Genomic DNA, 13244 nt, shown 5'->3' on the forward strand with positions numbered 1-13244 from the left:
ATAATGATTCAACAATTCTATACGCTATTCAGTGCTCATCATGGTGAGTACACTCTTAATCCCCTTTCTGGATTTCACCCATCCCCCCACCTACCTCCCCTCTGGCAACCGCCAGTTTGTTTTCTGTAAATACATACATTTCTAAAACTCAGCAGTTAATATGTAGCACTTTTCGTCAAAGATCTGTTACTGGACTACTCTTACTACTAGAAAAAAAAACCACGGCTATACTTAGATTGCTATGGAAAACTTACCTGCACACCATTAAGGGATGCTACCCCCATATATAGGAACACACCATAGAGCACAGGCATGGGAATAAACTATAAAGAAAAAAATGGAGAAAGGTTAAAAAAAAAAGCAATAATAAAAACAGTACTGAAGAAGGATAGTTTAAATAAAAGCCAAATCTGAAACTAAAAGATAGGACATAATATAGTGACCTCTAATTAGTGTGCTTTACTCATCATTGATAAACTTCTAGACTCTAAAAGTAAGTGGAGGGAGACTTTCAACTTTCATTTGATACCCGTTGGCATTTTTTTTTTTAACAATGAGCAATGCATGACCTCAAAAATAATTTTTTTTAATGGGAAAAAAAAAATTTGTTTCCCTTTCCCCTTAAAAGGAATGATTATGTAAACCAGATGTTTGCATGAACTGTGAGGTAGAAAGAGAGGTAGACAGTTGCTTCACTCCTGAGACCAATCTCCTTTCCAACAGTCTGTTGATTTTTTCCTTACTAATTTTTGCCAAATGATCTATCAGCTTGGTGTGTAAATGCCTCTTTCAATTAAGCAAACATCAAACGGCTGTCCCCTTTCTTCCTCTCAGGAATATTAAGAGGACTAACTAATGAGAACACTACTTGAAAGGAGCATCGAGCATACGGAAGCAATTAATTACACACATGTAGTAATACACATCTTTAAAAAAGTGAATTAATACATTTTCATTCATTAATTAGCAAGAGTCTTTTACAGTAATACAAAGTGTTTTAACAATGGGAAGTTCCAATGCCATGTTCCTTAAGTTGTATCTATTCCTAGACCTTTGAACTGTCCTTAGTACTGTAGAAACTAAGCAACTCAAGGTTGGTTTTGTTTCTGGGAAGTCTTCTGTTTGAACAACAAAAGGTTCTCAAGCTTGCATTTTGAAAAGAAGTTCAAGTAATTTCGGTTTTCAAAAACCACAATCAATTAAGTTCAATCTTACCAGATCTACATAAAGGAGACTTTGTAGGCAGGAAACAGTATGACTTCAGAGTAATTTTTAAAGAACTATGACATGTATTAAATGAAACACAATTTCTCTCAGTCTCCCCTTGGAATGACCTAAAATGGTCTGTATCTGAGACCCTTCGGCCACTACTGGAAAAGTAGTAAATTCAAAATACGTCATGACTATCTCCAATTGTTATTGGCTAGCTATTGGAATTGTTAAATTTATACGTAATACATATATTTATTTACATAAAACATCACATGCGCCTTCTAGAAAAAACTAGTTATTGTAACATAGCTAATTTGATCTTGAGTTCAGAAAAAAATAAACGACATTGACTGTTGAGGGGGTCAGGGGGACAGTATGAGTGTTGGGGAAGCCATGTGTGCTGTAATACCCCACAGTCACCACAAAGAGGTGAGCACATCACATTCAAGCCACTTGAGTTCAGACACGTGCCTTTATTTCCTTTAGAATGTACATATTTCCATTCCCCTGTACAAACTGACCAAAAAATAATTAACAAAGAAACCATTTCGCAGCTTTCACTCATTTTCAAATTTTTAAAAATATCTTTTGCAGGCAAGGGCACTCCCTTTTTCTTTAATATATGATGATTCCTTTCATATATTCATTTCATTTGTAATTCCTTGGGAAGGAAAGAAAGGTGGAGGGGGAAAAGAGAAGTATAGTTCTCTTACAGTTGGGCATATAGTTGGAAATTCTGCAGTAGTTACTTTTTAATCTGAGTAAAGTGTTTTTTTCCGGCTTGAAAGAAAGTAATCACAAAGGTGATACTAAGCCCTATCTCCACCCCTCCCCTAAGTTTAGCTAAATATTTTCTCTAACGTAGTTCTAGCACCAGAGTGAAGGAAAGTTCTACCATAGTGCTGAGGTCTGTTCTCTCTGAATTTATGCCAGATTTCACCAAATCTACCACAAAATAAAATCAGAAGGTACCATTAACTCAGAATGGGGTACAGGTAGGAAAATAGCTTTATAGGTGGTGATATTTTAAAAAAAATATATTCTTTGGTGAAAAGGAAAGAGCACATATAAGGAAGTCTATTGATTCAAATTCTGGGTCAACTTCACTGTGATACAAACGTCTTAAGAAATGCACCATTTTCTTTAAAATAGTGCAGTGTGTCTCACTAAAAATCTTTCAGTTTGGAAATCTTAATGAAATGTGACAGAATTACTGGGATAGAGGACATTTTTTATTGGATTTGGTTCATGAGTCATATCAAAAGGTCAATACTTAAGAATTCATCACAATAGAATCATTCATCACAATAGAAATTCCCCAAAGGAAGAAAAAGAAGAATGTTTTAAAAAGATGCGATCCCATTTTTAAGTTAAACTAGCATAATATACATTGCAGCAGCAGGTAGGCATTTTTATAAAACAAGACAGGAGAAATTAAAACACAAAAACACAAGGTATACTAGGTTCATAGGCACCTCAAGAATTGCCAAATGATAAAATTATGCAAATAAAATTATATAATTAAACAGAGTCAGAAAACCAAAAAGCCCAATTATAAATAAATATTATAATGCTTTTAATAAACATTAAAAATGAAAAAGTTAAATGCTTGATCCTACAACCAGACAGAAAAATAAAACTGAAGTCAATGAAGATTTAGCATAGTCCGATTATATCAACAAATTTTTCAAATTCTGGTGAATGTAGTTCCACTCTTTTTTACTTAGCCCTCCCTTTGATTTTCTGATTTTCTGATATTTAGAATATTCCCATAAGAAAAAAATGTGAAAGGGTAAATTTAATAAGAAAGGTAGATGGTAGTTGTCCACAGTGCAGAATTCAGTACAGGAGTGAGGCCTCCCGGCAGAATGATAGTCATTGTGTGTATGCATGTATGTAGAAAACTCAGAATGAGGTACTGATTAAGAGCATGGAAGCACAGAAGTTAGACCTGGGTTCCAATTCTGACTCTACCTGTGGTGGAAGTCAGAGAGAATTGTCAACCTGTATCCTCAGTGTTCTCATCTATGTAGCGGTTATGATAAAGATTACATAATGTATAAGATCTAGCTCAGGGACTGGCCCATAATACTCAAGAAATGATAAATGTGGCACTGATGTCATTATTAGCATCAGGACCTTCACTGGCAAGTCGAGAAACCTGCAACCACCCAGCACAGCTCCCTCAGGTCCCTCTGGGTTGGGGGTGGCGGGTGGGGTGGCAGGGGTACAGGCCAGAAAGATGGCTGCAAAGGTCAGACTCGCAACCTCGCTTTTCTATGAGCCCTACAACATTGTCCTTTCAACTATAACAACTGTCTTCAGGAACGTGTTATTAAAATAACAGCCTACTGCCCTTAAGCCTTAAAAATCTGGGACCATAAGGAAGCTGCCGGCTTGCAATCCGGTCCCTCGTCATTGATGAAACCATGGAGTGACTTACGGTGAAGAGTTTGTGAAAATGCCACATTTCTCTCTACGTAAGAGAACTGGAACTTGGATCAAAGAAGCTGGGGAAGATCATCTCATGGGAAATGAAAGTAAAGGAGTTCTTTGAGGGCAATACTGTTTTATTTTAAAAGGCAATAAACCATGATGGTTATGAGATCAGGCTTTTGGAGCTAGAACTGCCTGAGTTCAAATCTTGGCTCAACCATTCAAGAACTTTGTGACTTGGCAAGTTATTTATATATATATATATTTTATCTGTAAGATGGATACAATTATCCATACGTTTTTCATAGGTTTTATTGGAGAACTAAATAAAAACAATCTGTGCAGAGCTCTTGGTCCAATGCCAAGCTCCCAATAATTGGGAGCTGCTATTACCACCATCATCCTCCTCCTCACTACCGTCTCTCTTCATTTCTCTGATACCGAGCAGAGCATGCGGCACATGGGAGGAGCTCGACAAATGCCTGCCAGATACAAATTAGATGCTAGCCTCCACATTTTAGAACCCTAAACAAATCTGAAAGACAAATTTTGGCTACACCTCACGTTAAAGAAGAACGAATTCAAGCAAAGGCAATAGAAGTAGCAGTGAACTTTACTTGATCTTTATTTCTTTAAGCTTGCCAAAAGAATTTAAAAAGTAAGCTCTAGGGATGGTCTTTCATCTTTTTGCTGCTCTGTGGGCTGCCCTAGTCTCCCCATACTGAACACGAGCTTAACAGGCAGTGTTTCAGCTCCAGACACACACATCTAAACTGTTTAAGCAGCCTGGGAAGCCAGCTCTTCCTGCTTCCCCACAGTTCTGTACTGAATCAGTGGTGGGATTTGAGACGTGTGTGAGTACAGCTGGCTCAGGTCACGGGGTATCCTCATGAACTTAAAGCTAATACACTATGATTCCTTACATTTTTTCCATGTAAAAAGACAGACTTCGGCAAAGAGATCAAAACAGAGGTCACAAACTTCCTGTTCAAAGTAAGCCTGCATAAGGAGGCCCAGGGAACAACTACCCACCCTGCTTAATGCAGGGAGAAAATTACTCGCGCATCCTCTGAGGCCACTGAACCTGTGGGATGCGGGGAGTTGGGGAGGGAAGGTGTTGAGGCATGTCATTTTAAAAAGTGAAAGGCACATATTTCTCTTGATCCCGTGCATTTGATCTGCCTTTCAAAGGCAGACTCTTAAGTAAAACCATTCTCTAAAGTTGTCACCTGTTCCTTTAAAACAGTCAAATGGTGGAGGAAAAAGGTTCCCTCCTCCCAAGGAACCCCTGATACCTCTTTCTGTGTGAATTCGGAGGTTAACTGTTAATCCTGACTCCTACATAGTCATTACTTAGGTTTTAGTTAAACTGTGCCCTCAACATCTTCTTCCTATATTGACTTTTCACATGAGCCACCAAGAATTCTGTGGTGAATGCTTATAAGCTACCCAATTTCAATGGTAAGAAGGGCACATGATCTGAAATGAGCTGATATGATTCCTGAAGTAAAGAACAGTTCTACTCACCGAAGTCTGGAATTACAATCGTCAATGCTGGACTTACTTTATTCTTGTTGTTTTAAAATCTAGGTTTCCCACAATATGTTGGAAACCATAGTAACAAAACAATTTCATTTCCCACATTTTGGGCATAAGCCTTGCCCAATAAAAATATTTGCTGGACTACCTTTTTCATGGATTCTTACAATGACTCTTTGCATTAACTCAAAGTTGCCAGAGGGAAATGGCCATAATTATGAACATTAGCAGCTGAACAAGGGCGAGCTTAAGGAAGGTCAAACGGAAAACAAGCTGAAGCTCACTGATCCCTTACATCTCTCTTTCTCTCTTCTCTGTATTCTAATCTGTTCCTGCAGACACTAAGGTGCTTTGCGTGTCAGGGCAAAAAGAATCACTGTAAAATAAAGAACAAAAGGGCTTTCAGCTTTAATTCCTCTGCAGCCACATTTGGGTGCAGGGTTAAAAAATAGTTAGGAAGAGGCGTTGTTGAAAATGTGAGTCTTGCATCTTTTCCTAAAAATAGCAATTTATACAGTATCTGTTCTCTGTGTCCCTTTGGGATCATACGTGATTACTCAGCTGACAGATTCTCTAAGATTAAAGCCAATTTGCTGTAACCAAAAAAAAAAAAAAAGAGCTTTTAAACACATCTGAATTTTTTGAGTTAGGATTTTATACTGTATCAATGAAAAGACATAATATAAAAATAAAAAAAAATGGGTGGGGACTGATGGGCTAATAGGCTCATTTGAACTGATGGAAAGGTTTCTATTTATCCCATCCTAGTTGCTAAGCCCTGAGAGGCCCCATAAAAAAAAAACTCTGCAGTTGTGTCATGTGAGCCCACCCTTAGGGAACCCAGGGGCAAATTCGTTCCTATAGATCCTCCCACAACATGAGGTCATAATTGCCTGCAATGACCTTTCTAAAAATGGATGTGTGCAGATGAGGTTCTTTGGCCTATGTGGTAGAAAGCTGTCATTAGACTTTTTCACCAGTTGATGTGCTGCTGTCTACGGGGCAACAAAGGAACATAAAGCCTTTTGGTACCGGATTTGATGCTGTGAAACTCACAACTTCAAACCTACCCCACAACTTGCTTTGCACTGGCAAAAGGGATCACAGATTTCCCTCTGTCCCTGCAAAATGTTAGGACCTGTACTCTCTTGAGGTTCTTTGTATGTGACCAGAAACAACTTTTGAGGTTACTCTAAATTTTACTTTCCCATGTGTTACATGAAATATATATTCCTTCATGATTCCAGGCAAAAATTCATTAAGCCAGTTAACTGACATTGTGGAAACCAGGAACAAGAGATGAATATTTCAGTCTTTTAACTGTTTACCAAGCATTCCGTGCATAACGTATGTATTCATCTAAATACCCTGAGGGCAAAACCAGTCTTAGCTATAGGCTAAGAAATTATAGTTCCACTTTCCTCAAATTCATCTGAATGGCAACCGACTTATAAATGTGCCAACTTGAGAGAAACAGAGGTCTTTTGCCTTTCCCTCTCTATACTTCCTTATTGTTTGAATTCTTTACAAGAATGTACTGCTCCATCACTTGTATAGTTAAATAAGTATCTGAAAAATCTGAAAAATGAAAGTTGTTTAAAAATAAACAAATTTTCAGAGACAAATTTGAAAGGATATTAACAGCGGTTGTTTATCGCTTCTAGGTCTTTAGGTAAGTTTCATGCTTTGTACTGTGGTGCAAAGCATCAGATACAAATTATCAATAATTGGCCAGTATTGTTCATATAATAGAAGAACAGAATAAAATGCTGGTGTCACAAAAAAAGAAATGGAAGCTTCATGACAGCCAAACCTGTTCTTTTAACCCTATCTCATCTTCTAAATAGGTTTTCCCAAACAGTTCCCATTCATCTATTTTGGCAGATAGTCACCCCATCGATCAAACCTATATATTTGACTCCTAATTTTCTAAATAATCTAGCATGTCATTTTTTTGTCTTCAGTTCATTTCTAAAGTTTTCCAGTCATAAATCGGTAATTTTACTCTATTCTCCTTCTGTGGAGATTAGGCCTTCTGATTCAAAGAAAAAAGAAACACAGTCAGCAATAATTAAGAATAGAAGAAAAGTTACAAAGTGATCATTCGTGTTACCCAGGAGTCTAGTGTGTGCATGTGTATGGAGGGAGGGGAAGCATGGTTGAGGGACAAGGAATTAGAAAGTAGTGGGAAGAAAGAATACAAGGAGAGTAAGATATGCAGGAAGGAGAGGAGATCAGTTAGACTAGACTGTATGGAATTGCCATCTGTATAGGTCAAAAAGCTTGAATACTGGTAACTTAATATGGCTCAACCAAATAACTACAACAACAATAATTAGTAATAGAAGGACTGAAGGAGTGAGAAGGACAACAAAATAAAAGTTTTTAAAGTCCTTGTTCTACCTGACCCCTGCTTCAGTGTGTTCCAGAACTGATGAGAATCTTGCAGATAAGGAATTCTACTCTTCACGTATCCAATTATCTGTAGGTGTACTGAGAAGGAGGAAGAGGCAAGTATTTCACATATTTACCTTCAAGATGGGAGCCATAAAGACTGACAGACCAGTCAGAATAAACACGAGGGTTCCAGTGACTCTTTGTTCCCTGAAACCAAATCAAATGATTACCAATTTTACCTCTTGTTTTCATAAATATGCCCTTGTCTTTGCACCTTCCAAAAAGACTATACATTGACCAAATTAATGTTTGACTAAAACAGCAAAGGTCTTGATATCTTATATAAATTAATACCTTGAGGACAGCATGTAAGCTCAACATAACTATAAAATTCTCTTAGAACTACTGTATAAAGCAATTTGAATTCGCCAAGAGAAAAGTGATTCTGCTAAATCCTTTGCTCCTTTTACAATTAAAAAAAAAAAAAAGTCACTTGCTCTTGGTCCATCAATTCCTGGCCTCTTCAAAGCCCTTATTTTTTAAATGACTTGTACTGTTGTGTAATTACACCTTCCTTCACAGGAGACAGATATTACATTGTCCTGCATTCTAATTAACAAACAGCTCAGAGAAATTTCATAAGTGCAATAAATCCCATCAGTTAATTTCCAAATCTAAACAACAAGAGTACTTTTTAACAAATAGGATTCCCATCCAACATCCCCTCCCCCAGCCCCCAAGAAAGAATCACCCACTGTTGTGGCGTGGGAAACAATGGCTCTGTCCTGCAAGCAATTCACCCAAGCACTTAGGAGCAGGGCTTGCTGCAAAAAGTATTCAACACAGTATAAAGGTCTTATGCAAGCCCTTCCTGGCTACCCAAATTTAACAGCTGGAGGTCAAGGTTTCTCAGTGTTTATGGGGACAGAAAATGAACTGGAAAATAAGAATTCCTTCCCTTCATAGAATCTTAAAAATCATAAGCAGACCCAAGAGTTTTGGGGAGTCTCAACAGAGCTGAAAGGTTAAAGGGTTTCGCCTTTACACATGCTTGTGAAAGAGTAAGTATCACAGCACTGAAGTGAGCTACATGGTGAAGAAAATGAATGACCTATTTGTGCTTTTACGTTGCGTCATTTAGCCTTCATTAATCAAAGGAAATTTATGTAACATAAGAAGTGAACTCAAAAAATTATTGGACTTTTTTTGTTAAGATTTTATTTATTTTTTTGACACAGAGAGAGGAGTGGGAGAGGCAGGCTTCCCGCTGAGCGGGGAGCCTGATGAGGGGTTCGATACCAGAACGCTGGGATCACGTCCTGAGCCAAAGGCCTGAGCCAAAGGCAGATGCTTAACGACTGAGCCACCCAGGCGCTCCTAAAGACTCTCTTTCTAATGAAAACTTAGTCCTTTCTGGAACAGCAAGTAAGGAATAAATTAATCATCACCAGCCTTTTCTCCTCCTATTCTGCCCATTTCCTATGAATGACATATAGATGCGGCATGATGTGTTTTGTAGAGCCATTTTCCTCTGACTTAAACATACCTCACTCCTAGAAACTTTGGTTGTTCTCCAGGGGCAGAAGTCTCCGTCTCCATCTTCAAACTGTCAATGTGAGCAATGGAGATGACGGTCGCAGCCACATACCACGGAAGAGCCATGAAAGAGCACACCACCATGAGGATGGCCACCCAAAAGAGATCCAGGTGATATCCAGCTCCTTTCTGTAGAAAGAGGTAACAAAATCATACAGAAAAAAAAAATACTCACCTTTCTATCTTGTCTTATTTCCAGATGGGAATTAAGATGACCCAAAATCCCCAACTCACTTGGTTTGCTAAAAATATCTACTTCAAGGTAAGTTTTTCAAGGAAGAAGACTTTATCTCCCTCATATTATCCCCCCTAGCAATTAAACACAGAGCTGCCATGTGACACCCCCTCTAGCTTGACTGAAGTTCACAGCTTACTTATCATTTGCTTATTGTTAGTTATCCTCTCTGTATCCAATTTTGTAATCAGAAAAATGGAGATAGAGATCTACCTTGAGTAGTTATTTCGACCATTTGGTGAAATAACAGAGGTAAAGCATCTTATAGGAACTTAAAAGGTAGTGGTTGTTGCGTAGCAGCAGCTCAAAAAAATGGTGATGGTAGCAGTGGTGGCATTGGTTGTTGTTAACATAAGCACAATAAACACCTTAAAAGCAGGCACTGATCCTTCTCTGTTTGACTGTTTAGCAATAAGCTGTTCACCTAGAGAGTACTGAGCATATGGAGAGCGGAGATCTGAAAGCAACCTTGAGAAGGTATGCCGAGGACGATTTCTCACCTTTCATAGTATGAAAATAATTGTTTAATAACCTATTAAACATGATCATTAAGGTAATTAATACACCCTTAATCAGAATAAGCTGATTTCAAACACTGTCCACTGATCACAATAACATTTACTGACTAGAAGAGCAGACTATGTAACAAAAGGTCTCGGTCTTTTACTCACTAAATAAATATTGTTAAACGTGTCCACAGTGTTATTCTGTGGTTATATTTCTCCGCTCTATTTATGAAGAAATCAAATGCTTAATACCCCTATGGAGCCTGAGAAAATAGAGCAGTCGATTTTCACAGCATGGAGGCAGCAGCACCAAGAGCCAGAGTATGACCAATCTGAGGGAATGGAGATGCTGGCTTTAAAAAATGAGAATGTAATTTACACTAAAACCTGGTGACTGTTATCATTCAGGTCTTATTACAGTTAGTTAGAACACTGCTCTCCTCTCACTGAAATGCCAAGATTTCACCCCTGGCTCGCAAACATGGGTCTAATCACGTTCTCAGAGAACTCATCTCAGGCAAGGGCAGCTGACACAAGAAAGAAGAGCACACATTGACTTAGTCCAGGTTTGACTATGAACAAAAGTCTCCTTGGGAGACAAAGGTTAATATATATTCATAAAAGCAGTTCATTTCAGTACAAATGGTTTGAAACCATAGGGTTTGAATTAGGAGTGGGATAAGGTAGGCAAAAGGAGAGCAAAGGGTGGGGATGAGCTGAAATAAACTTGTTCAACAATAACTAATGAGGTAAGTATCATGATATATCTGCGTCTCAGTCATTCCATTCCTTGAACAAATACTACTACCAACTGATTAACAGGCACAGTTCTGGGTGTTAATGGCATATCTGTGAAGAAAACAGACAAAAACTCCCATATTCGAGGTGCTTCCCTTCTACCGAGACAACAAACAACACAAGTAAGTAAACTGTAAACTACACAGTATCTTTAATAGTACTAAGTACTAAGTAGAACTAAGAAAATTTGGGCTTGTACGCTGAGTATGACGGGAAGCCACCGGAGGTTTTTAAATGGAGGAGCGGCATGAACTGCTTATGTTCTAAACGCTATGGCTGCTGTGTTGGGAACAGCTGAAGAAAGTCAAGGACAGTAAGAACAGTTAGGAGGTTGCTACCATAATCCACGCAAGAAATTGTGACGGTTAGAGCCAGAGTGGTAGCAGTCAAGACGGCAACAAGTGTTTGGATTCTGACTATACTCTAAGGTGGAATCCACAGGATTTGTTCACTCCTGCCTATGGATGTGTCTTATGACCTCACTATAGGCCATTCATGCTCTGGCCTCTGTTCACATCTGCAGCCTCATCTTTCACCTCTCCCCTGCCTGGATCCTCTACCATGGTCACTTTCAGTCATGTGCAATTCCTTCAATACGTCTTACATACTAATGCCTTTGTGTCTTTGCCCATATAGCACCCTTCCCCTGGAATAACCTCTACTCTCCCTTCTTCTTACCCTGAATCAGTCCTACTCATCCTTAAGACTTAAATCAGCCTTCATCTTTTCTGGTAGTTTTCCTGCCTCAGCCCAGGTGCGTAAGTACAGTTAGGTTAGATTTCCTCTTCTATGTTTCCCTGTCACTTTTTGCTTTCTTTTACCACAGCACTCATCACACTGTTTTGAAGTTATGTGTGTATTTATCTGTCTTTGGCATTAGACTATAAGAAACAGGAACACCTTGACTATGTCTCTTTTTCTGTCTATCCTGAATACCTAAGTAGAGTTCATGAAGCATAGTCAATTCTCAATATTTACCAAAAAATAAATCACAAATAGCATATATACATTCTTCTGAATGGCAACTATAAACTCTTAACCAGCCATACAAAAAAATTAAAACTTGATTGTTAATTGGTAGAAATGTGAATCAACTGGTGGGGGAGGGGAAGGAAGGTGAACAACAGCTGGAAATATCACATAGTTTCAAGCCCTATTTAGACTAAATCACTCAAGACCATATTAGAGGAACCAACATGGTAATTAATGGACAGGATCCCCAAATCTCAGCATCAAGGAAACTGTAATAACCTAAGGATGTACACATTGCTTAGTTAACGGGTCAAAAGAAAAGTTGTTGTAGAAAATGTCATGTAGGCTACCATGAGCCAAATGCATGCTTTCTTGCTCTATTTCAACAAAAACAAGTTTGAACAAGATATCCTGGAGACTAACAAAAAGGGACCACATAATACCAAAGAGGGTGAAATGAGGATTTTAGAAAGTAGAATACAAAGGAAACTATGCAAAACCACCAAAATAAATAAAAGCGCCGGAGAAAATAATTATAGATACATAATTACTGTGTGCCCTGACATCATTCTCTTCAAAAAGTCTTCCTTTCCCTCAACCATGTTGAGACTTCTTGCCCCTCTTAAGAGGAAGGGGAAATTATCAACATGAACTGAAGGCCCTGCCAGGTCTGTCTCTGTGTGGTTCCCTCTCCATCTTCAACTCTCCCTCTCTCACTGCTGCCACACTGGGTTCTATCAGGCAGGCATTCATTCTTGTCAGGTTAATTCCTCTTGTAAAGCCTGCACATACCTAGTGATTCCTGTGCTCAAATGGAATACTCTTCCCACCCAGTCTCATCTAGCTAATTCCTATTAACGCTTGAATCTCTGTATAAGTGCCATTACCTCAGGGAACTCCTTATAGTTCCTGAAGTAGGCCAAACCCTCCCTTATAGATTTTTAAAGCATCATCACCTCTCCTTCATAGCACTAGCCACATTTGCAATGTTACATTTTGCATGGTCATTTGAATGATACCTCTCACCCTCATGGACCAGAAGCTCTATGAGGACAGGGACCATGTGTGTTTTTGTCCACCACCATTGCAACTGCAGAACCTGGCACAGTGCCCATCATACAGTGAACACTCTAGATAAATGTTTGTTGGGTAAATGAATGAATGTTAATTCATTTGTTCAATGGCACTCTGCTAGATCCTAGAAGAAAAATTACAGATAATATACAATCTTTGCCCTCAAGTGGCTTAAAATGTAGTGCTAGAGCTGGACAAATCAAGAGGCATTTGCAATATCAGAGTGTTCTATACTTGGGGTGAGCTTGGGGTACCATGCAGAAGGGATATTAAACCCAAAGTCAAAGATGGTGTTCATAGGAGGTGGTATTTAAGCTGAGTCCTAAAACGTGAGCCATAACCAGCTGGAGGGCAAGGTATGGGGAAGCAGGTGGAAAAAACCAGGCAAATAAGCCGCCGTTTGGAGAAAATGAAATAGAGTTGGTGCATAGGAAGAGATGGGAGAGGTAGGAAATAAGGCTACCGAAGAACTTTAATGT

At 38.7% G+C, this 13244-nt stretch overlaps 1 protein-coding gene across 7 annotated transcripts in view; it reads right to left on the reverse strand.

The window, feature by feature from the left end:
- SLC4A4 (solute carrier family 4 member 4) overlaps window positions 1-13244 on the reverse strand; it is a 349367-nt gene that overhangs the window by 15526 nt on the left and 320597 nt on the right. For all 7 annotated transcript variants that reach the window (XM_045789287.2, XM_087864096.1, XM_087864093.1 and 4 more), the window contains 3 exons: window positions 9131-9309; window positions 7719-7791; window positions 255-323 (listed from right to left, as the gene is read on the reverse strand). In XM_045789287.2, coding sequence (XP_045645243.2) covers window positions 255-323; window positions 7719-7791; window positions 9131-9309 — 321 coding nt within the window. The remainder of the gene's footprint in view (window positions 1-254; window positions 324-7718; window positions 7792-9130; window positions 9310-13244) is intronic.

Source organism: Ursus americanus, chromosome 8, assembly GCF_024610735.1.
Source record: "Ursus americanus isolate L20-20 chromosome 8, mUrsAme1.1.p, whole genome shotgun sequence".
NCBI classification, from domain to species: domain Eukaryota; kingdom Metazoa; phylum Chordata; class Mammalia; order Carnivora; family Ursidae; genus Ursus; species Ursus americanus.